General features: G+C 42.2%; 1 protein-coding gene across 2 annotated transcripts in view; it reads left to right on the top strand.

Annotated features, from left to right (window-relative positions):
* Positions 1-23708, top strand: part of HMGA2 (high mobility group AT-hook 2) — a 151329-nt gene that overhangs the window by 104843 nt on the left and 22778 nt on the right. For both annotated transcript variants that reach the window (XM_048302271.1, XM_048302272.1), the window contains exon 5: positions 23011-23043. In XM_048302271.1, the coding sequence (XP_048158228.1) occupies positions 23011-23043 (33 nt within the window). The remainder of the gene's footprint in view (positions 1-23010; positions 23044-23708) is intronic.

Here is a 23708-nt window from a genome sequence, read left to right as displayed (position 1 = left end):
GTGAGATGTTCTCCTGAAGGTGTTCTCTCTGTGTTATACACAGGGCTGTGATTACAACCATAGCAAAATTTGAGATGCACTGGTGTGGGTTTCAGCTTGGGTAAAAGTTTACTAGAACTTATTTGGAATTTCTGGAATTTTTTTTTCTTCCAGAAACACTAAATTGTTGAATCAGAAATTCCTAAGACAAAAGGTCTATTTCAAGAAATTTCCCATCTCACTTAAAACCAATGGAATGAGAAAGTCCAGCTGATTAATTGTATTGATGTTTCTGTTTCATGAACCCTTTATGTTTTATTTTTAAAGGACTTCTACTAAACTTTTCTTCCTCAGTCTTTGAAATACCAGTTGCCGCATCAAGCGACTTCCACTTCTCTGATCCTTAGCCTGACAATTGTCAGATTGCAAGGCAAATTCACTTTGGTTTCATGTCAGTGGCACATCCTCTGTCTGGGTTATTCTGGAGGAACCAGAGCTGTAGCTGGAAAGCTCTTTGATATCATTGTAGTCTCTTTTAACTTCAGGAGCTGTCTTTTCAGCCCCAGCTGCTTGGCAGGCAAGCCAGTGTGGTGGCCAGAAAAGAGTCACGGTATTGCTAATATCATGGTGACTGTTGCAGATGTACCTTGTGCAAAAATCATGCAATTTGTCAAGTCCATTTTAGTCTTTAGAAGGAAACACAGTCTGAAAAGTTCTCACAAAGCAAGGAAAAATGTTCTTCTTGTGCTAAATTCTGCACAAATCTTCCAGAAAGATAGTATAGCTTCTTGTACAGTTATATTAACCTCATAAAACTGACAGGAGGTTCATTCTTCACTCCTGCCAAGGGGACCAAAACTTGGCTCCTCACCCTTTGTGTTTTCAGTTCCCATGTGCATATGAGGTATACATGAAGAATGAAGGCAATTGATCATGGGAACAGCTTGCTCAGGGGATGTGGTGAATTCTTCAAGACTCGCAGTCTTTAAATCACAGTTGGATGTTTTTCTAGAAGATATGCAATACTTCAACCTGAAATTATGATGTTGATGCAAGAATTGCTGGGCAAAGCTCTGTGACTTGTGCTGTGGAAAAGGTCAGAGTAGGTAATGGCAATGGTACTTTCTGGTCTTACTGGTGTCTGTTGGGTGTGCTTGGGGATTTATTAATTGCTTCGACATGTACACTGCCTCAGTTCAGTGTTTTATACAGTTTGGTGTTACCATTGTTACCAAAAATCAATAAAAATAAAAAACTCCTTAACACCAATGTAGTATTAGGAAGCAGGAATTCTTTATTTGGCCAGATGCACCTGGCAGCACCATGAAGACTGTTCACATTGCTGTAGCAGCAAAACTTCTCTGAAAGCAAAGCTTCTTCCTTTCCAGAGCTGCGTGCTAGCAAGAACTGATTGCCTGGGTACAGAGAAGGTGAGGTCAGTGAAGGAAGGAGGCCGAGTTGTCCTAGCTGGCCATTGCTGGTGGAGGACCCCACATAGTTAAGCTGTAGGAAAATGTCCCCACTGAGCTCCAGCTGTACTGGTGGAAGAGGTCACTGCCTTCGGCTGCTTGTCACAACCTCCCACCCGGAGATTAGTGACCTTGCCCAGCTGCAGCCAGGTGCTGTCTGTGAGCACTTCCTAATCTGCTCCAAGCAAAATCAGCTGGATTAGTTCAGTCAGTTTAAGTGGTTGATCGGAGCAAGCCTGGCCACTTTGGTCTGAAGTGGTGGGAAGATGTGCCACAATACATGCTGGTGGCAGAGCAGTGAGAGTGGCAGCTCTCACATTCTCAGCTGGAAGCAGTGCCATCCTGCAGGAAAAGGATGTGTGTCCTCAGATTCAAAGCTGGCTCTCACTTTCCCTCTCCACTGCTCACTTCCCACCTTGGAGACTGTCTCATCAGGAAGGGATGATAAGGCTTCTTTTATTACACGTCTAATTATCTCATAGCATGAGGTCTTTTGTTGCCATATTTGCACACGCTTGGTCCCTACCTGAATTCCACTGTTATTATCTGGACTGCGCCGCTACCAGACCAAGCCTGGGTTACAGGCACATCCTTTTGAGGAGGATTTGTTTTATTTACTCGTCTAGGAAACAGAAGTTCACATCCTGTGCATTGTACTGTCCTTTTTTTTCCTGCTCATTTCTGGTACTAGTCTGCCACTACTGCAAAAATCTGTTTAACTTTGTGAGCTCCTGGAAAGCAATAATTGCATTATTAGCTCTATCAAGTTATTGGTGAACATATAAAGCAGTGTCTTTTCATGAACCCCCATGCCTTGCAGCTTCAGTGTTTGCCGAGCAGCACAGATGAAAGAGATTGCTGGGGCTGGCATAAGTACAGACTTGAGCCAAGAGTGGCCTCATTTAGTGCAAGTTTATTACCTGTGGAATTTAAAAAGGATGTTCAGTGTAGCATGTCCGACAGGCAGGAAGCAAACTAAGGCTTGACTTTTAACTCTGGTTAATATCCAAATATTTTGTTTTACAGGAACTGCTAATTTTTGTTTAATCTTTTCAACAGCTACTGAGCCAAAGTCAGCTGTAGTCATAACTTCAGTAAAGAGGCTGAGGTCTTGTGTAGCCAGCCGGGATATTCTAGGTTTTAAAGGAGTGTAATCAGCTCAAATGAAGAGGCAGTCTGGTCTAGCATTGGTAGTTTCTGTTGATTTGAAGAAGATGCATCATTTTATAAATCCTATTGTTCTGTGGGAGGAATTTGAGGATGGCAGTCTTCGAGAACTGACAGCAGACAGTCCACACTGGTTTAATTTTTTTCTGAGCGTAATGTTAGCTGGCATGTGATGAGATCACAGTTCCTATTAGATGTTAGCTGAATTTATTACTCCTGCTGGTATCCTTTTGGTAGAAGTCCTGTCAATGTTTCTATTATAAACTTTGTTTATTAGTAATAAATCAGCTATAAAAATTCTGTCTAGATTGAAATGTAGTGAGCAAGTTCTCAGCTGAGATCCAAGAACATTTCTCTTCTCCCTAAATTTTGAAGGAAATTGTTTTGGCTATGGTTTCATTAGAATCAGATGAAAGGATTTGGGGCATATTTTACATTTCTTTCACTGAAACAGAAGCAAACATTTTATAGGCAATCATATTCTTTACTGGTTTTTTATATATAACAAAATTAAGGAATTAGACAGTAAAAAGACTTTGTACAATTTAACTGGCTTTCCACATGTGAAAATATGGCATAATTTCCCATCTCCTCAACAAGGGGATTCTGTTTTACAGCTGGCAATCAGGGTATAGGGATTGTTACTGTCCTGGCTTCATCTGGGAAGTTAATTAATGCAGTTAGTTTTATTCCTAGTAGTTGATACAGTGCTGTCTTTTTCAATTTAGTGTGAGAACAGTGTTGATAACACACTAGTGTTCTAGTTGTTTCTGAGCAGTGCCTACTTTAAGTCAAGGACTTTTCAGCTTTCCATGCTCTGCCAGTGAGGAGGTGCAGAAGAAGCCAGAGGGAGCGTGGCCAGGACAGCTGACCCAAACTGGTCAAGCGGACCTTCCATACCACAGAACGTCTTGTTCAGTATATAAGGTGGGGGGAAACTGGACAAGCAGGGCTGATCACTGCTGGGGCACTGGCTGGGCACTGGTCAATGGATGGTGAGAAATTGTATTGTGCATCACTTGTCTTTCTGGTAGGAGTTTATTTCTCTCTCTTTGTTGCACCCCTTTTCATTGCAATTATTATTATAACATTATTATTTTTGTTATCGTTGTCATTGTTGTTAGTATTATTATTATTATAATAATGTATCAATTATTAATCTCTTCCTGTCTCAACCCATGGGCTTTACCTTCTTTCTGATTCTCCTCTCCATTTCACTGGGATTAGGGTGTGTGACAGACTGGCTGTGTGGTACTTTATTTCTTACTGGAGTTAAACCACAACAGTTACACTCTGCAAGTAACATGTAGGCATCTACTTATTTTAAAAAAAATACATGTACAATACATTTTTAGATCATGGATTCACAAATCCAATGTCCTGCATATAGTAGCCAACACCAGAAAAGGATGCAAACAGTCTCCTAATAGATAGTCATTAACAAAGGAAGCCTGCAAGTCTGACTTACAGGCCTTTAATGCTTGTCAGATGCCTTGAAAAACAAGGATGAAGATGTCAAATGACACTAATCCACTTCTTCATTTCTGTCCATTCTTCTTTAGTTTCTATAGCTACTTTGGATAATATGACGTAAATAAATGACCCACAAGTAGGATGATGCCCCCACAGACACCTCATACAGCCCCCACAGACCACTCTCTAGCTGTAGGGCATTTGGGGGTTGCAGCAGTGACACAGTCTAAACCCTGGAGCACGGCAATGTACTGGTGCCCAGAATATTTGTGAGCAAATAAATCGATGGTTTAATATGAGGTAACCTCCTCTTCGCTTAGGTGATGAGAGGATAAAAGCAGGTCTGTCAGGGGTCCAAGTCAGTGAAGTGTCCATTCATGGACCTGCAGGCCATACTGAAAGTGTAAATGTGTAGGGATTGAGGTTTCAGGAGTGGAAGCACAGAGAGGTGAGCTGTTACAGCAGAGTATGAAACTTGGTTATCTTCTGACAAGGACTATTTCTGTTGAAATATTCTCATCAGAAAATAGTGTTTCAGGTGACAATTCAATTTTGAGCTGAAACTACCTGGTAACTTCAGAAGATATTTTCTTCATGGAAAAACCCAAAATGTAACATTTTATAGTCCATGCTGGGCTAACATATCAGTAATCAGTTTTCGTATGAAAAGGCGATGTTAGGTCTCCTTCAGTGAGAGGAAGTGTCTGTGGAAGTGTGTGTGGAGCAGGGGGAGGAGACAGAGGTGCATGTGCATTTTCCAGCTTGATTGAACAGCCCAAGACCTGAACCAAATCCAAACTATTCAGTGGTGTACCGAGATACAGAGCACTAACCCATTCACAAGTTTGAGATAGAGGGCAGGAAGGAGATACTCACAGAGATACCATGCTCATGCGAACCTCGAAGGCCAACTATTGAACTGGTGTAAATTGGTCTGGCTCCAGTGACCTGGAGCCATGCTAAGTATGCATTAGGGGGTCAGATGCATTCAAGCATGTCTTGCTTTGTTTGCGTTCATTCAGAAATTATGCCAGTATCCAAAACATGACGTGAGCATATATATTAGAATTTAAAAATAGAAATCTGGCTGATTTTGAATGTGCTGGGGGTTTTGTTTTTGGTTTTTTTTGTGTGCTAGTTATTTATGACACTGGAAAGTACAAATTAGCATAGATCCTAAGGAAGTGTTTGATCTAAAATAAGGAAAATTCCTTTAAAGGGGAATTGTTTAAGGGACTGATTGTTATTTATTTTATTAAGCACATAAGGGTTGTTTGGATTTGTGTTCTGCCTGTAATTCCTGTGTTTGGAACAGTGCTGGTGGGAAAATGGTACCAGCAATTCATGAAAGGTGATACTGTGTCAACAGATAGGCAATGTTAAAACATGTGACAGTAATCTTCCGTGGCATTCAGAGCATTCAGACCATATGCTTTAAAACATCAGTAAAATACATGTCAGAACCACTTCCTCTCCATGCCCCCTCCCCAGGATCACAGTGGGGGGACACTAAGGAGTGGAGCTGGGGGGCTGCTTTGCAGACCTCAGCACTGGGGTGCTCCCTAGAAAGGAAATGGGCTTGAGGAGGGTGGAGAGGAAACTGCCTTCTCCCAAATGAATGAATGAATGAAGTTCAGACTTGTGAGGAGGTGAATGGACAGGGCAGCAGCCGTGTGATGTTAGCAGGATCTGGTGGACTGGTGTGAGGTTTGCTCATGAATATATAGTTCCTGCTCTTTGGAGGGTTTTTTGCAGTGACCTCATGGAAATAAATGGTGGAAGCATGGCCATTGGCTGTTGTTTCTACTCCTGCTTTTCTGCACCATTCTGGTTTTCACCTATAGGTTGTAAGAGCCTTTTAGAAACACAGCATATCTTAGTGTATATAATTTGCAGAGGGAATAAATACTAAAGAATGTTAGAGAAATCTTTTTGTCTTTGGAGACTAGCATTTGAGAAAGACTATTTTTCAACTCAGTTAAAGCTCATTGTCAAGACATCTCATCTCTACCTGCACTGCTGCTTCTGCTCAGTGAATGCAGGGGTTGCAAGCGCAAACTCAGGCCACAAAATTCAAGAGAATAATTTGGGATCCCCAACAACATACAGTCTGGGGGATTGTGGGAAACCCCCTTTGTTCCTCTCAGACTCAGTCTGGAAACTGAAAGTTCAGACAGGAGGAAGCACCTCAAACCACAAATAAACTCTTCTATCCATTTGAAGGTAATGGGCCAAAACCTGGTATTTTTACTCAGGCAGAACTCTCACTGAAGTCATTAGGCAGTTTTTCAGAGGAAGGGCAGAAGGTCTTGCCCTGGTGTTATATATTAGGACAAGCATTTGTGAACCTCCCACTGGCAGTTCTCATCTGCCCAAAAGCCAGACTTCTTGGGCAGGGAGCAACAGTGGAGTCCTGTGTGGAGTCTATAAAATGGTTTACATTCTGTATTAATATTGATTTTGCAATCATAAAAGGAATATAAATGTTTTAAAATTAAACATTTTTCTGTTTAAATATTAAACATTGGCATTTCTCTTCTCCTGACTTTTAAATAAGCCCTGAAGGTGACTGTCAGCTGGTTTGCAGTCATTTCTTCTTCTAAAGAAGCTGCCTTCTAGGCAGCTTTTTAATAGCACAAAAGCTTCCAGGCAGGAGAGGGTACAAAATAGCTAATTGTATTCACAAGGGTTATTTTCAAATGTGCGTCACTGTTTACTCCTGTTGGGAGGTGTTCCTCACCTTTTGAACTTTCTGACTGGCAGCCCGGGTCATCCAAAGTGTCATGCAGATTGATATTTCTGAGTTCAGCACAGCATGGAAGGGAGTAACCCACTCAGGCCTCCTTGAAAGTTCAGTGACAGCTTCCTTAATTGAATAAGAGGTGACTCAGTGTTTTATGAGCATCTCTCAACACAGTAATAAGTTTTATCAGTATGAAGTTTTAAAAGACAGCCCTTGTACAAACAACCTCTGAGTCAGTGCCAGCTCACAGCTCACTTCTGCCAGCAGGACCTCACCATTGACACTGGCTGCTGAATCCAAATACGTGAGCAGGACTCCCTGGGAGGGGGACTTCCCAGTTGGTTTGTGATAGTCCTCACATATGGAAAAGGAAATGGTGACTGTATGCCTCTTTGCATTTTTATCTTCTTGGGCAAGAGGAGCAAACCAATCTCATGTAATTTTGAATGGCTTTGGAGCTGCTTGTGCCAGTGCCGCATCGGCAGCTTGGACCTGCTAGTGCAGCAGCAGCTTTCAGTCCTGCCCCTGCACCGCGAGAGAGGAGCCTGGATTACCCCGGCATTGTGTAACACAGAGCTCCCCGGCAGCAGGATGGCTTGGCCATGACGGTGCAGCATGGGTGGGGCTCAGGGAAGTTGACTCAGGGAAGCTGGTGGTGAGTGCACTCCTACCTACTCTGTGTCTCATCTGTGCCCTTCCGTGCAACCAGCCAAACAGAAAGTTTCCTTTCAATCAGCCAGTAATAGTCACTGCCCTCCCTCAGCAGTCTCCAGTGCTGCTGCTTGAAATAGACCTACGTCATGAAACAGTGTCATCACACAAAAAATTGCTTCAAGGCATTCCTCCCAGAAGTGAATTCTCTGGCATATGTTTGGTCAGCCGAGAAGAAGCAAACTGTGCAAGAAAGTTCCCACAGTCACGCTTCCTCTTGAGCCATGGAGCAGGATTTGGACAGACCTCCACAAATAAAGCCATTTTTAGGGATATTTCCGCAGTTGCCTCATGCTGGCTGTTAGGTGTGTTTCTGGGTGGCAGGGCAATCGCCTTGGGAGAAGCGATGGGCAGTTGTGAGTAACCTTCTGTCACTTGACATTTCAAGCAGCACATGCTCCCTGTCATGTGCATGATGGGATGCAATGTGCAGCCTCACTACCACGGCTCTGGCTCTTCAAAGTAGGTGCTGCTGTGCTCTGCTGGGCATGGCTCTTCCCCACCAATGTAAGCTTGGGAGGAGAAAACAAAACAGTCAAACATAAGTTTGATGTGGTGGGAAGAAGACTACTAGAGCTGAATGTACTCCATATTGTGTAGAAATGCATCAGAACTATGTAGGATTGCAGCTTCCCTCTTAACAGGTCTCCTCCTTTGTGCCCAACCTCATGGCTGTGCTGAGAATGCTAAGGGAATACAATTGCTGGGGTTTGAATTGGTGGTCATCTCAAAATGCCTGTCTGGGGGAAAAAGTGCTGAGAGGCTGAAGTTTTTTGGGGATGCTTCCTACAGCTGTTGTAAAGGTGGCAAGGCTTGCAAGCATCTAACTGAGGACCACTTTCCTTCGCCAGCTGATGGTCCCAAAATACCACATTCTCACACCCAATGAATAAAAGGGTGGATGGGAGACTTCAAACTCCCTGCAGAAACCATGCTCAAGCATCCTGTATCCCTTCAGAGGAATAAATCCTCTGGCTGCATCTGCCGCCCCATTCTTCAGTGCTATTTGCAGAGGAGGGAAAGATGCACTCAGGCAGCAGCCCTGCTTCAAAGGAGGGCTGGCAAAGCAGGAGCAGACTGATGAAACAGCTGAATTGCTCTCATACTCCAGAGGAGGTGACAGGGAGAGCTGCCTGTGAGACACACATCTTTCAGCAGTGAGTTGTTTGTCTTCTCACTCTTGATTGTTAATGACCATGAAAAGCTAGTGGGAGGCCAGCCAGGACACCCATTCTCTCTCTTGCTTTCAGGGATCCAAAGACTTTGGGATAATGAAATCAATGTTAGGTTGTCAGTCCAAAATAATAACACTTTACAAAGTGGAAATGCAAATTTCCTGCAATATCCCTGAATAGCAGGTGGTATTTCCTGAGGTATTGTTTCTGACCTACAGGGGAATTGATATTATGAACTGACTGAGGAAAATGATTATGGTATCAAGCTCCAGCCATTAAAATAAAACAATGAGAGCATAGTGAACTAAATAAAGGGAACAAGCAAAAGAAGGCTTGGATTTTGTATGTTCGTTGCTGATTTTCCTAATGCTGTAGGCACTGAGTGTGGTTAAGATGCAGAAATCCTCTTTTTACAGAATAGGCAGCAGCAGAGTGGAAATAGGAGAAAATGTTTAAATTCAATTGCTTCTAAGGGCATAAGCAAATAGTATGTAATCATTCATAGCATTAATATTATTAAAGAAGTAAAAAATAGCTGAGTGATGAATTAACTAACACTTTTAAGTCCAGCAAGGCAGACAGGTGTTCACTCGAGCTTCTAAAATGAGATCTGGAGAAAACATGCCTGTGTTTCTGCTAACTAGATTTTTCTTTGAAAATAGGACAATCTGTTACTGTCGGTCAAAACTCACAATTCGGTTTCTGATTTCATATAAAGGAGACAAGATATTAGGTTTGCTGGTCTACACTTCATGTAGTGTCATTTGTATCTCATTTGAGTGAAATCCATTTTATATGATCTTACATATGTAATGTTGTTTCCTCAAGTGTGTTCAAAACCAGCACCTACCTAAAGCAAAGACTGATAACTGATTTAAATTGATTCTGAACATGCATTGCAGCAGAGTCATACATTATATATAACTTCATAGCTGAATGACATAAATATTGGCTCACGCTGTAGAACCTCCAAGATTTATTTTTTTTTACTGCCACAGTCCTGCACTCTCCTGCATGGAGCTACCTACTCATGCTACCAGCACAATGGATTTAAGCCAGGTCCAATTCTCTAAGATTGCTCAAACAAATTTGAGATTTCTAGTTTTGTGCATGTGGTCTTAGTGGATTTTGTGTCAACTTCTTCAGTTTTTTCTTGCTCATAACTTACTGTTTGATTTCTCTGGAACTCCTTTGTGGATGTTTCTGCAGAACAGAAGCAGTGTGCTGTTTTGTCTGTACACCAGTGATGTGAATGGGGTTGTATGTGTCCTCTGAGCTATCAGATTATACAGGCTAACTGAGAAACAAAGTAAATACCTCCAGGGATCCCTAGCTGCTGTGCTGGGATGCTCTTTTATTTCTGATTCACTTAGAAAGAATGATTTTGTATGGTACTCAAGAAAGTTGCTGTTGGAGGTGCTGCTTTTCAGATGAGATGTAAAATCAAGGCCCTGACCACTTGTGGTCATCAGAGTCCCCATGGCACTGGGGTTTTGATCCTGGTGTACTAGCCAAAGTCCAGTTTGGATAATTACATCCTACCTTCCCTGCCAGGTACACTGAATATGCTACTCATCACCTCATACAGTCTGAACTGTATGTAACACTGTCTTGTGCTGTTAAATGTGCTGCCAGACCTCATCCCAGAAATGGCTCCTTTGCAGAGCAGAGTGAAACAGATCCCTTTATAATGTTCTTATGAGACTTCAAGTGTGCAAATCACTTTAGGATCTGGAGAGATGAAAAGGATACTCAGATATAAAATTACATATTCAAATATTGTGATTGCTTTTAGTTGTCTATTCCTAAGCTTTTGATAGGAAAGTGCATGTTGAATTGTGTAGTATTGGTATGACCTATCACACAGGACTCACTGACCGGTAATGAGTTCATTTCCATTTCTAAAGGAACACTGAGGGTTAAGGAAAATATTCTTGAAGAAAAGAAAACCAAAAGAAATCCACCTGAGTGGTACCACTGAGAAGATACACAAACATGGTCGTCCTGGTGGTGTCCAGGCACTTCCCACATTTTTTCATTTGAAGTTTGCCATTGTCTACTATTCACTAATAGATCAGGTTCAGATTGTGATTATTTCTATAGTCTTCAGTCTCCTTGTCTATATTTGTCTTAGTACAGGATGCTATTCAGGGAATGTATTAGACATTTTGCTCATAAAGTCTCTGTGGTTCCTTGGCATCTAATCTTCGAGGAACATAACACCTACACACTAAAGACTCCCAGGACCTTGGCAGCCCTGTAGCTGGAGTGTATCATGGTTGAGACAAGCAGAGGAAAAGGGCACTCCCAGGTATTACTGGCCAGTGCTATAAGTCACTGTGCAAAATTTTAACTGGACTAACTGTTTTCTGGGGGAGGGTAGGTTAATCTAAAGACCCTAAATCTAGGCTGGATCTTCCAAAATTCTCAACAGTGCAGAATTATCCTGCATTCTCTTTTCTGAAGGCCCTTTTCACTGTGCCATACCTTCAAGGATGTGTAGATTCTGCTCTTCATCAGACATCTGATCTGATGTCTGTCGGTTGGTCCAAACAGACATCATCATGTCATGGGATGAGCATGGATGTGAAAGATTTGTCATCATGTATTAAGTCATGGTTAGTGTTGAGCCTGAAGCCCTCTAGTACCTCTGTAAGGGACCATTCAACCAATCCCAGCCCAAGAGCTGAGTCCATCACACTTAGGAGTAAGAAGAGGGAGGACTCATGCTTCTAAGAGCCATATGGAACTTACTTATTGGAAGGGTTGCCTCTGAGGTACAGAATGTTTATTAATAATATCCCATTGTGGACATCTCATGAGAGTTCTGGCTTTCTTGTCAGTCAGGAAGCTGTCTGAAACTGTGCTGATGCATCTGGAAGACTCATGATATCATCTGTTTTGGGCTTGCAAATCAGTTTAAAGTCAGCAAAGCATTGTCTTTTCAATAGAGAGCAAAAAAAAAAGAAAATAAAACCCCGCAGTATTTGCTAAGTAAAATAGAGCTAGACTATGTCACTTTCATGAGCTATGTATTTGCTTATCTATGAAAGAAAAAACCGTAATAGAGGAAAATTCTACAGTGCAGAATGAGGAAAATAACCACAAATTGCCAAGGGCACGTGTCATGAAGGGCAGGCAGAAATTAAAGTGGAAAAATGTGGCTGAAAAGGCCACTCATTTATTATGTAAATGCATCTAAATTAGCCCCAAAGGCAGACATTCCTGAGAGGTGATGAAAGGCAAAGTGGCATGGGCAACTCCTTATCCCATCACTGTCTCCCACCCTTTTTAAGTGCTCATACTATAAACAGTGAATGTCCTGGCTGTCCTGTTGCCAGTGCATCCAGCCAAAAAGCTGAAGCAGACCCTCTCCTGCACGGATGGCTGTGCGGAGAGATGGCTGGAGTTCTTCAGGAAGAGCACATCCTCCTGTGGATCCTGCTGTCATCAGCCTTGCGGGTGGGGTGAAATCCTCCACTCTCCAGGGCAGTACAGCTCCAGGACCTTTGTATTTCTGCTGTCCTTTTTTGTGATCTGAGAAGACGAAGCACTACCATAAAGCCTACAAAAATGCATCTGATCCTAAAATCTGAAAAACCCACTGGTACCTAAAAAGATTTCTTTCTAACCAAACTTCCCAATTGCTCTCTTTAAAAATGCCACAGAACCCTCAAAGTATGTCAGTAACGCACACACTTTCAGAGCATGGAAAAAGCCAAAAGTGTGACAACAATACAGCCATCTTGTGAGCTTGGTGGAGGAATAGAAATATGAACAATGTGTTTCTGTTTTTTCTCTCAGTTCCTTGCACATAAATGTCAGTGCAGAGACCTTGTTCCCATTTGTGTGTAAACAGGGAAAGTGGTATGTGTTGGTCCCACTCTTTCCTGACATCTCTCCTTGCCGCTTTCATTCCTCCATCCCATCCCTTTGCATCTTTCCCACTATGCAACCCAACCAAAACTTCCCAGCACTGTTCCAGTGCTGTTACTAGCCAAAGATTTCCAGAAGCTCCTAGGTTTACACATGATGATACAAGCAATACTGTTGTTTCCTCACTCCTCCTCCAACTGTTGTCCTTCCTTAGCTGGTGACCTCTTTGCTGGCCATGGGGATGGCCTGGGAGAGCAGTGAGCTCACAGCAGCTCTGGTGTCCATGGGGTTTGCCTTAAGGCACACTGTTGTGTTCCCAGGGTCCTTTCTCAAGAGAAAGTCTTGCTTGTGATTGGGCAGTCACACCCATGGAATGTGGAGATATTTAGATGCCTGGGAGCAGCAGGAGGACCTTGCTTCACACCATCACCCTTACCTGTCAATATCTAGCGTCTCAGAGTATCCTTGGCCACATCGCTGCCAATACTAGAATGATTTTGCAGCTGCTGGTAAGTGATCTGGTGTTGATATAATACCTGATCTCACCAAGGTGGATTATGTTCAGCTGCAAAACAAGCTTCTATCTACCCAGTGCACCTAATTCCCAGAAAGGGTATGCCTGTCTGTGCCAATTACAGCAGCATTTGGAGGCCAGCTCTCCTCCTTCTTTCATCCAGCAAGCTGCTTTCACCTCTGCTGCCAGGACCACCTAGCCATGGATACTACCAACTGGTATACTTTTGGCATGTCCCAAACCACACAGGTTCCAAGCACAATAAAATGTAACTAATTGGAAGATGGAAGCATTTAGCTCTTTTGGTAGACTAAACTAAGGACACAATTTAGCCAAGGACAGGATTTAGCTGTGTTTTTGGCAGCACAAAAAATTAGGTTTTGTCACTTCAGCAACAGAAGCAACAAAATACGGCTGAGTTTTCAGGAACTGAGGATCAATATCCATCAGTCCTATTCTCTGAAATGACCTGCATTTGCTAAAATGTTCACAAGCCCTCCCTAGCATCCCTAACATTTGAAAGCAGGCTGCTTTCCAAGTGGCGGATGGAGCTCTGGGAGCAAGGAAACCGCGTTAAACTTTACAAGGGAGTGGGGCTGTAGTAGGGTGCTCCAGGCGCTGCATTCTTGATGTGGTGTCAGGTTTCAATACCATTATGAAAAAATCTGCAGGGGATTTGCAGGCATACCTTACACACATACCTTTGATGTTCACATTGTTAGATCCAAGCAACAAATAGGATCTTTAGGTCACATGTAGCTTCTAAAAGACTATTAAATAACTATAGCTAGACAGTCTGGTAATTGTCCTACAAAATTACAGTCAAATTCTTCTCTCCTAGACTGGGTTAAATTCAGAGTCTGTCGAGGGATGTAAATAGAACAACTCCAACTTTACACCAGGATTACAAAGAGCAGAATCTCTTTCTTCCTCCCTCTCTTCCCCTCTTTTCTCTCTCTTTCAGACCAAGGGAAGCATGTGTACTCAGACGCTATTCATATTTCTGCTGCTGTTAAGAGGCTGACAACAGGATATTGACAATAGGATAGATGTTGACTTCCCAATCTTTTATTAAATGGGTTCTAGCTAGATAAAAAAGAAAAGCTGTTTGCTACTGTCTTTTAAAATGCACTACTGTGTTGCATGGATTTCACAATGATGCATGTGATGAAATTGCTGTTAACGAGTAAAATCACACCAGAAATGCAATGGAGCGGTGGGGGTTTTTTCTGCTTTGCAAGAAGGACCTAGAAATCATGCCTTTGGACATAATGAATGCAATTGCCATTTAAAAATGAGAATATGAACTGAGTTCAGTATTTAACACACCACACACCAGAATGATCCCAAAATATATCAAGCCAGGAAGTGGATTAATTGCAACAGCTCGCCACCAAGCCCCTGGTATATTTCAAGTACATGGAAAATGTATTTCTATTTTGGACACTGACTTCTTTATGAAACTATGCCAGAATATCAGCAGTCTCTGCTTGGACTCTGACAGACACTCTCAGCAGCATCAGTGTCCTGGAGGCAGTAATAATTATCAAATCTATTCGATAGACAGACAGCTATCAGACATCTGTATATTCCAGACATACAAAAACATCCCCAGCCAACCATGTGGCTACCAATGGATCTGCTCAGACAAAGAAGTTCAAGAGAAATGCCTCAGGCCAGATCCTCAGCTGCAGAAAATCAGCCAGGCACAGTCGATTTGCCTTCCTTGCCCTGTGTGCTTTTTCTTTGGAGGAAAACCCTGCCCAGCCATCGCAGGGCAATGGGAGGTCAGGGAGACAATGGGTTGGATGGGAAGGGGAAGCTCCTGCGGGAGCTGAGGGCTGTGCCTGGGGCTGACCACATAAGTTCTGTACAAGATGCTCTGTATCCCTGAAGGAGTAGAAATGGCTGTGCAGAAATGGCTGTGCAAAAATGGCTGCCTAAGGTCCCTTGTATCCTTACCCCAGTTTGTGCGGATGAGGGGGCAGATAGCTCTTGCTACCAGTACCTAGTGCTGTGTCTGTGCTCAGTGAGCTGAACAGTGCCTGAACACAGAGAGCCTCAAGCACTGCCCTACAGTTGTCTGTGCTGTGCAGCTGGGAGCTTTCTTTCCTTCACCATCTTCTGCCACGCAACAGATGTTATTAAGGAAGTAGCACTACACAGGGCTCTTCCTTCTAGGCAGTCTGGAGGAAAGGTAGTATAGCTACAAGCCATGCAGAGGTCCTGGACTGGATTGTTTTCTCCTGTTGGTGAAGTATTAAGGTTTTCTAGGCAGATCACAGTCTCCTGCACCTGCCTTCCCATAGTGCCCACTCTTACGCTGTCCTCCTCTGGCTGAGATGTGTCTCACTAAAGCAAGAAGTGCAAATCTCTGGAGGCAGCAGCTCTTGTAGTATGCAGCTAAACTGAAGAGACATGCCACAGGCTGCCACTGGGAAATACCCAAAGGAGGTCACAGGCTGCTCAGCTCGAGCTCATTACCTTCAAGGTAGCTTGAATGGCTGCCTTTCCAGAGTGGTAAAAGGACAAGGGAAGTGCATTCTGTATTTTCATCAGTATCGTCTTTCTTAAGAAGGACAGGTTGGGGCTGTGCATAGCCATTTGCACCATCACCTTGGTGCAGGTGTATAGCCGGGGACAGAGTTACCACCTGATACTGCTGGGACACTGCTGTAATCCCAGGGCTGCCCAGCAGAGCGGTTTACCCTTTGTTTTCCATCACTGCCACTTCAGTTCTTTTTCCATTCCTGCTTCTAGGCTTGGACCTGTTGTTGGCAGAAGCTTTCATAGGCCTGAAAATTAATTTGATTTTTGATTTGTATCTATTTGATTAATTTGATTTTTCGTTTGTATCTAAGCCTATATTGTGGAAAATGGGCTGCACGTATTTCAGGTTTCTAAATGACACAAGGACACTTCACTGAGTGAGTTGATGTCTTTGTGACCTTAAAATTGAGACGAGTGAACATCAGAGGCCATAAAGAGAAGTGTTATCTGACTATAGTTACATTTTGAGCAAAACCACTGAAGTTCAGAGTTCAGCTTCCAAACAGCAGTGGATTTTGCAGCAGATTGGCTTGTATGGGACTTCCCTATGCTATTTACTCTGTTACTTCACTGGAAATCAGTGCAAAGGTTGAGAGGATTTGGGAGCTCCTAGCAGTCAGGTCCAGAGATGAGTCCACTGCTGACAGTCCTGCAGCTCTGATCAGCTCCATGCACTGGTTCCGCTGGGAATGACCTCTGCAGCAGAAACTGCCCTGGATTTTCAGTCCGTATGGTGGGAGGTGCCTGAGCAAGAAGAGAGAGAAGACTCTAAAACTAAAGTTGGAACCAGACTGTAATGTGATACAGTGCTTTCCACCTCTAGGTCATCAATTCAAATCTAGCCTGTTTACCAATGACCAAAAATCATTTCCACACGGGCCAAGAGAAATGCATGGTGAACACAGGAGTTGCTGTATCCAAACAGACAAGATAGTCTGGAGATAAACAGTTGCACAATAGTTATTTGTCTGGACAGGTATGCAAGGTATAAAGCTAAATAATTTCTGATCAGTTTATCCCTGAATAATGAGGGCTTGGTTTCTTTGCAAATAACTTATAATTTATTTCTGTCTACTAAAATATAAGGTTTTTTCTTTACACTATAGCTAAGAATGACTGAAACCTCCCCTCTGGCTTTCTCAATAGTCTGTCTGTGTAGGGAGTTATAAATAGACAGACACATATGACGTTTGCCAGACAAAAGAGCCAGCTTATGTTTCCTTAGGTGTATATCAAGGAAACCTCAATGGTGAACTGTGTGCTAGAATTATTCTGAAAGACAGAAAATACTTTTTAATAGTTTAGCAGAAAAATGCACAGGGTGCCAAACTAAACTTAAGCAAAATGCATGAGGAAAGCTTATCAAGTGCGTGACGGATGATAATGAAGTAACAGGGAAACCCCACAGAGCAGCAGTGGCTCTGAAGAAGAGCAGTCAGCAACAGCAGATCCTTCTGCTGACAAGCTGTATTGATTTTAGATGAGAGCACCAATTTAAACTTTGCTTATTGTACTGAAACATAGATACAAGGCCCATTAAATGGGTATTTCATAAGCTGCACTGCCCTAAATATTTTATGGAAATGTAACCAATACTGTCTGAAACATTATAAAAATTAATAACCTACTATGCATCTATCCAGAACACTGAACTAACTGCTACTGTGCTTTGAATTTTGATTATATCCTTGATAAACTCACTGGAATATTGTTATGCTTGAACTAACAGTTCAGCTAGCAGATGAATAAAAATTATGGGTTTTCCCTTCCTGTTCTAACCATTAAATTTGTACTTGTCAAGATCAGTAATTGTGGGAGCAAGGTTGGGTCAAAGCAACAGAGAAATAATGGATTATGTGAGCATAAAAGAAAACAGAATCTGATTTTTAAATACATTTCTTTCACTGTTTTATTCCCTTCAGAACATAAAACCATTCCAAATGAAGCAGCTTACAGATATTTTGTAGTGAGGGTAGCTTTCTGTAAACAAAATATATGAAATCCTAACCCTGATGAAGTCAGTTTCTTTACTTCCATTGGATATATACATACCTAACTGGATATATGTGCCACTGCCTGAATTTTAAGACTACCGAAAGAGTAATTTGAAGCAGTGTGCTTTGAATTTGCCAAATTGAATATAAAATTTTTGTGCCAGTCAAATAACTATTAAAAGTCACTTTGTGTACTTGGAAAATGCTGATGCTCTCTGCTCTCCCCAGCAAGTGGAATAGAAATACTCTGCAGCTTCTGACATGTTGCAGACTTTTCCAGCATCAGTCAGGGAAAGTCAGTTTAAAAGCTAATAAATATTTTTGCAATGATCTGACTTTGTATTAAAAACTCAGAGGAGCGCCAAGTAGGATAGAAAATAAAGAATAGTTTCACAGATTTTGCCAGAATTCTCCACAGATTACTATTAGCCTATTTTATGAGACTGCACAGAGAACTGTGAAATCTCCTTTGAACTCTAAGGGCCAGATGGTTTTGCTGTTAGATTCTAATGACCCACAGCAGTGTGCATACACAGACACCACGGTTGCCAGTTGACTGCAAACATGTGATGGAGGCAGGAGAAATCATGACCTGTGCTTCCAAAACACAAGCCCCCTCACTACTGATGAGATAAAAAAGCAGTTCTGCTACTGTCTTGACTTGAATTATTACTAAAGCAAACCATGAGCATACCTGGACCTGAGGAGTGAATGGCAGGCACATTGTCCCATGCAATTTCAGAAAGATTTCTGCTGATGATCAGGAAGCTGCAACTGGTTTTTGCTGGAAGGTGAGGGTTTCCTGGCAGGCTGTGTGGGCTGCTGGTCCCAGCACTGTATAATTCTGTGCTGAAAGAGGGAGAGAAAGGCTGGACTCAAACCAATTAAAGCTGTAGGGCAGAATGGTAGTTACTCTGCTGTCATATGGAACTGCTTGTAAGACATGATTTATTTTGGATTATATTGGTTTCGACTGGTATAATATGAACTTCCTGATTTTTCAAGGCTATGTAGACAAAAAGACTAAATATGGTTTTACTCATCTTTTAATTTAGAAGTACAAGTGTTTGGATGACCTATGAAATTATTTTAATGATCTCTGCACAACACTGAGCTGTCAGCACTATAAATGTCATCCTAACTGGGTATTAGTTTCCATCATGGTCATTTAGTCTCACCAGCAGAGCTACCTCCATGCAAATCTCTTATCTGTGTCAAGCTGTTGGAAAAAAACAAAGAGTCACTGTTGCCAAGACGCATCAGTCAGACATCTTCATAATACTCAGTTTGAAGAGGAAGGCATGAACACAAAATCTAAGAGCACTGTGTGTGTGCAGCTTGCCTTTGGAGCTTTAGGATTAGCAGTCAGGGGATGATTTGCATTCAAACCAATGCTTTTATTTCTGATCATTAAAAATGTGTTCCAGCATTGCTCATACTAGTTGACATAGACTTACCCTTATCCTTCCATTTTCCTTCCTTAGCTTTATAACACTAGGAAAAGTCACAGGGCAAGAAGGACTCCTGGGAATGAGAAGTGTGACAAATTGAATTTGATACAACTTTAGGCTGCTGGTACAAGATGAATATGAACTCATCACATGAGGCTGCTCTTTTGTTCTCATAAAAAAAGCAAAGAAATTGTTTGACCAGTATAAGCTGTAAGGATACATGTAAGATATTGACATAAAGTAAAGTAACAGAATTTGAAAATAAAAAACCAAAATGAGGGATGTGTGACAGAGGAGGAGTGGAAGAAATGTAGAAGATAAACAGTTGGGCTTTGAACATTCTAAACTTAGAGCAAAGATAAAACCATCAAAACTTTGTGTACTCAACTTTTCAGGCATTTTGTGGGTTTTTCCTTTTCAAAGTTAGGAATATTATCCTCAAGTTTTAAATTATTATCTTTTGCCTTAGCTCACATACTTAATATTTTAAGCATGGCAGAAGAAATACTGCTGCATTTTGGATTTTTTTCTTGTTTGATAGACATTTAAATGACCTGGTCATAGGATTTTTCCAACACTGTCACTTGTTCTTTCTGTCTCATATATATATTTTAAAAAGATACCTGATGTTGGCTTGTACTTGCATATGATGTAAAAAACCCTGAAGTTTGCTTTTGAGTGTATGGAACGTCAATAGCTGTTTTTCAAACTTAAGATAAAAATGAAATGTGAAAGGGGTGTATTGCACAAAGCTCCTCTTAAGATCACTGGCATAAGTGAGAGAGCCTCTGACAGAGTAGAAGTTCTGCCATCTTACTCTGCAGGCTCCTGGCAGGGACAATACGTAACAGTTCAGAGCTCTCATTTCTTGCTTACAACTTTATTTTTCTCCAGAGCACCTATTTAAAGTCTCTTGTCCATGGCTATTTTATAGTTCCAGTCTTTTCCGTAACCAAGGCAGATTCTCTTTCTTTCCAGTTAATTGAACATGCAGATGCAACACTTGTGAATCAGAAGTGTCACTTTCAAAGCCCCGAAAAGATCTCTTAGCTCAGTGAACACAAAGTTGAAGCATTAGTATCTATAGTGTGTCAAAATGGTTCCAAAGGCATCACAACCACAACAGTTAAAGAAATTAAAGGGATGCTTGGGAAATTTCTTGTTATTCCTGAGCACCTCAGTTCTTCTGGTCAGGGTGAGCTAAGTGAGCAGACACTACAGTCCTCACAGGACTGGACCTTACTGTATTTATATGTCCAGCCACCTTTCCCACTCAGCCAGGCTGAAGCAGGAAAAGCAATGCCTTTGAAAATTGGCACTTGCAGTGATTCAAGTGATTCAGCTGCCACAAGCTGGAGCCCTTGATGTGATGTGAGTGGGCACAGCTCCCAGCGTGTCAGTGGTGTGTGCCACTAATACTGGCTGAGGAACTGAGCCCTGCTTCTGGGCTTGCATAGCTGATCTTCTTCCATTTAAGGGAGAAAGCATAACATATGCTGAACTCCAGATCCCAAGTCCAGTGGAAACCCAGCCGGCAGTAAGCAAGCGCTGCCAAGGAGCTCTCGACATGAAGCACTACGATAGCAAAGGTCTTGAATGACTAAAATTCTTGAAAGCCTTGGTCAGTATCAGAGACAATTTCCAACTGGGCAAAGTACAATATTTTCCCTCTGCTTTTTATGAATGGTTGGATAAGGTTGTGCTGGAGTCAAGTCCCCTGTGGAAGCCATTCATAAAAATAACAAAACAAAACAAACACACACAAAAAAACTTTCTAGGTCCAGTCCAGAGCCACTGGGTGCCAGAGGCTGGGAAAACATGCTGGCAGCTCAAGCCCCAGCTATCACTGAAAGTATTCAAGGGGCTTTTTGGTGGTCTGAAAAGTATGAACTGCTATGTAGAACGGCAGCTGGTAGAATTACTGTGACACACATTAGGCAGAAAGCCAGAGCTGGCCTTGTTTCAGACATTGTCTTTCCTTTCATTGAAGTGTCAGGACCTAATTCACGGGAAATTTGGTGAGTTGGCAGCTCTTTCAGAAGATTTCATTGAGCTATAGTGAGTGAGAGTCACATGAACATAGAGTGCACAGCCAAAAATATATGAGGATTTCTGAGCTGGAGAAAACAGTCAGCCTTTAAAAAGTCTGTGGATTTCATGTGGTTTGGAAGTAAACACATGTACAGGTGTAATCAACAGGCAAAAAAAAGAAAATAAAGTGAAAAAACACTATTGGAAGATTACAGAAGAGCTCAATGAGTTCTGTAATTATGAGAGATTCCTTTGAAAGAAATCATTCCTTTGTCCAAGGGCAGAAAATGTCCATTAATGAGTTCAGGGCCTGCAGTCCACCTGGAGAAGGCATCAATAAAATATGTGCCTTAATAATAGCTTCTCCATTGCAATGGAATTTAATGGAAAAGGAAAGGGTCCACCCTGAAGTTTAAAGACAGACCCAGTCATCACATAGTTTTTTCTCTCATATTTATTTGAGAGCAGAACTTGGAGCCTGTTACATACGAAAATATAAGAGCAGTAGGATTCCGCTGAGTTAGAAAAAGACTGAAAATAAACAAAGCATCTCTTGTTAAAATGGGACGCTTGTGGTGGGCAGTCTGAATTGAATCAGTTACATTTAATTTACATTTTTATTGATCCTTCCCACTGAAATATTGCTCTGAAAGGCCAGTTACACTAAACTGCTTATTCAGAAATATTCCAGTTATTTCCTACTGGACTGTCATGAAAATTAGGTTTTTGGCCGTGCAGAGGGATGGCATGTTGGCTTCTGCCCAAGCAAGGCACTAAAATCATGGCTGGGATTAGGAAAAAGCAGGAAGGAAGGGCAGGAAGAAAGTCATTGGGTGCAATTCATATACTTTGAAAACAGAAAATCTGGGGGAGGGGGCAGGCAGCAACTTTGTCCCAATGAAGTAAGAAAAGCCTTTTTGTCTTCTTTGTGTCAGGATTTCATCATTTATCTGCGGTCTTATTGTTCTATGCTGCTCCTAGCACCCACAAGGGTCATCACATCATCTGGGCAGTGGTGGTGTATTTTAAGTACGTCTGTATTTGTTCCTTAATTGGTACTCCTTTTCTCCCAGGTGGGGATGACCTTGGTGGGTCTCCTGACTCATGTGAGGACTGTGTTTCCCAGTCCTGGGTGTGAGCAGCCAGGAGAGAGACTTGCTGAGAATCCACAGCTGTGCCACCAGGTCCTGCATAGGCAGGTGGACACCCCCAACCTGACCAATGATGGGCATCCCCATAATCACACCAATAGGCTCGCAAGGGTCAACACAGTGTCATGCAGCTGAAGGTCTCAAACCAGGGCTTCTAAGGGCTGGAACCACTGTTCATCCCAGTGTCCTGATTTTGGCAAGGGTGGCTTTGGTCAAGTGGGAAGCTGTGGCACAGTAATGGGGTTGTGCGTCCTTCACCTCTCTGCCTGAGCTTTGATCCTGCTCTGGATGAGGGGGGAGGGCTTCCCCATAGCAGGACACTCCACTCACAGCTCAGAGTGTCACAAGAGAGCAGCAGCAGTGGAGACAACAAAATCTAGTTACAAAATCAGGCCAGTCCCATGGTCTGATAAGTTAAGGCAGCAGTACCATAGAAGAGCTGAAAGATGTAACATGCTAAACTAGATTTCACCTTGGTTTTAATTGTGCAAACTTAACATACTCCTCTTCATCCACAGTAATGTGAAGTAGTTCAGAGCAAAGTTGTACATATGCATAGGAGAGGCTGGGTGTGAGAGCTGGGTATGTTCATGTCTCCATTTCTGAATGTGAGCTTTTTCTGTGTTTTATTTCTATTGCTGAAAATATTTTTCCTAGCACTTGTAAAATCACAGTTAAGTGCTCAGTTAATTTTGTTTCTCACTGTGCCTTTGTTTTACTTTTCAGCCTCAACAAGTGGTTCAAAAGAAGCCTGCTCAGGTAAGAAAAACTAATTTAAATTCTTTAGACTACTTTAAGTGAAATAATTTTTCAGTATTTCAACTGGCCTCCTTTACTGTAAAGAAAGAAGGGAAATACATCAATCATATGAGCTAGGGAACAGCTATTGGCTTGCTGGGCACAACCACCAGAACAATTCATGCGTTGGCCCTTGGGAAAGAGAGGAGGAAGCAATGGACAGTGCCTGCTCAGAATTGTCCTCTTTCTGCATTGGCCACCTTGTAGTGATAATGCAGACACACACATGCACACCTCCGTGGTGTGAGCCCAGCATGTAATATCTCTGTGTGTCCTGAATGTGGATAGGTGGGAACTGCATTACAGCAAGGAGGGGCATATGCATAAAACCCATTTCTCTTCTTTTCTAAAGCATTCTCTAAATCCACAAAATATAGTAGGCTGAACTTGGTAACTAGACTGGATCCGTCATAAAGACTAACACATTTGAACTTTTTGTGTTGGATAGTATTATTCTTTTTTAACACTTTGAACAAAATGCAAGCCACAAGATGTCATGAAAGCAGTCAATCACTGCAGTTACAATCCACTTCATTTGCTTCTCCCAGCCTGCCCTGTGTTAAAAACCCCAAGAACCTAACTCTGACACTTTGCTATATGTGCACCAACAGAGAAAAACCTGTGGG

Source organism: Corvus hawaiiensis, chromosome 4 (assembly GCF_020740725.1).
Source record: "Corvus hawaiiensis isolate bCorHaw1 chromosome 4, bCorHaw1.pri.cur, whole genome shotgun sequence".
NCBI lineage: Eukaryota > Metazoa > Chordata > Aves > Passeriformes > Corvidae > Corvus > Corvus hawaiiensis.
This window is presented reverse-complemented; position numbering and strand designations above follow the sequence as displayed.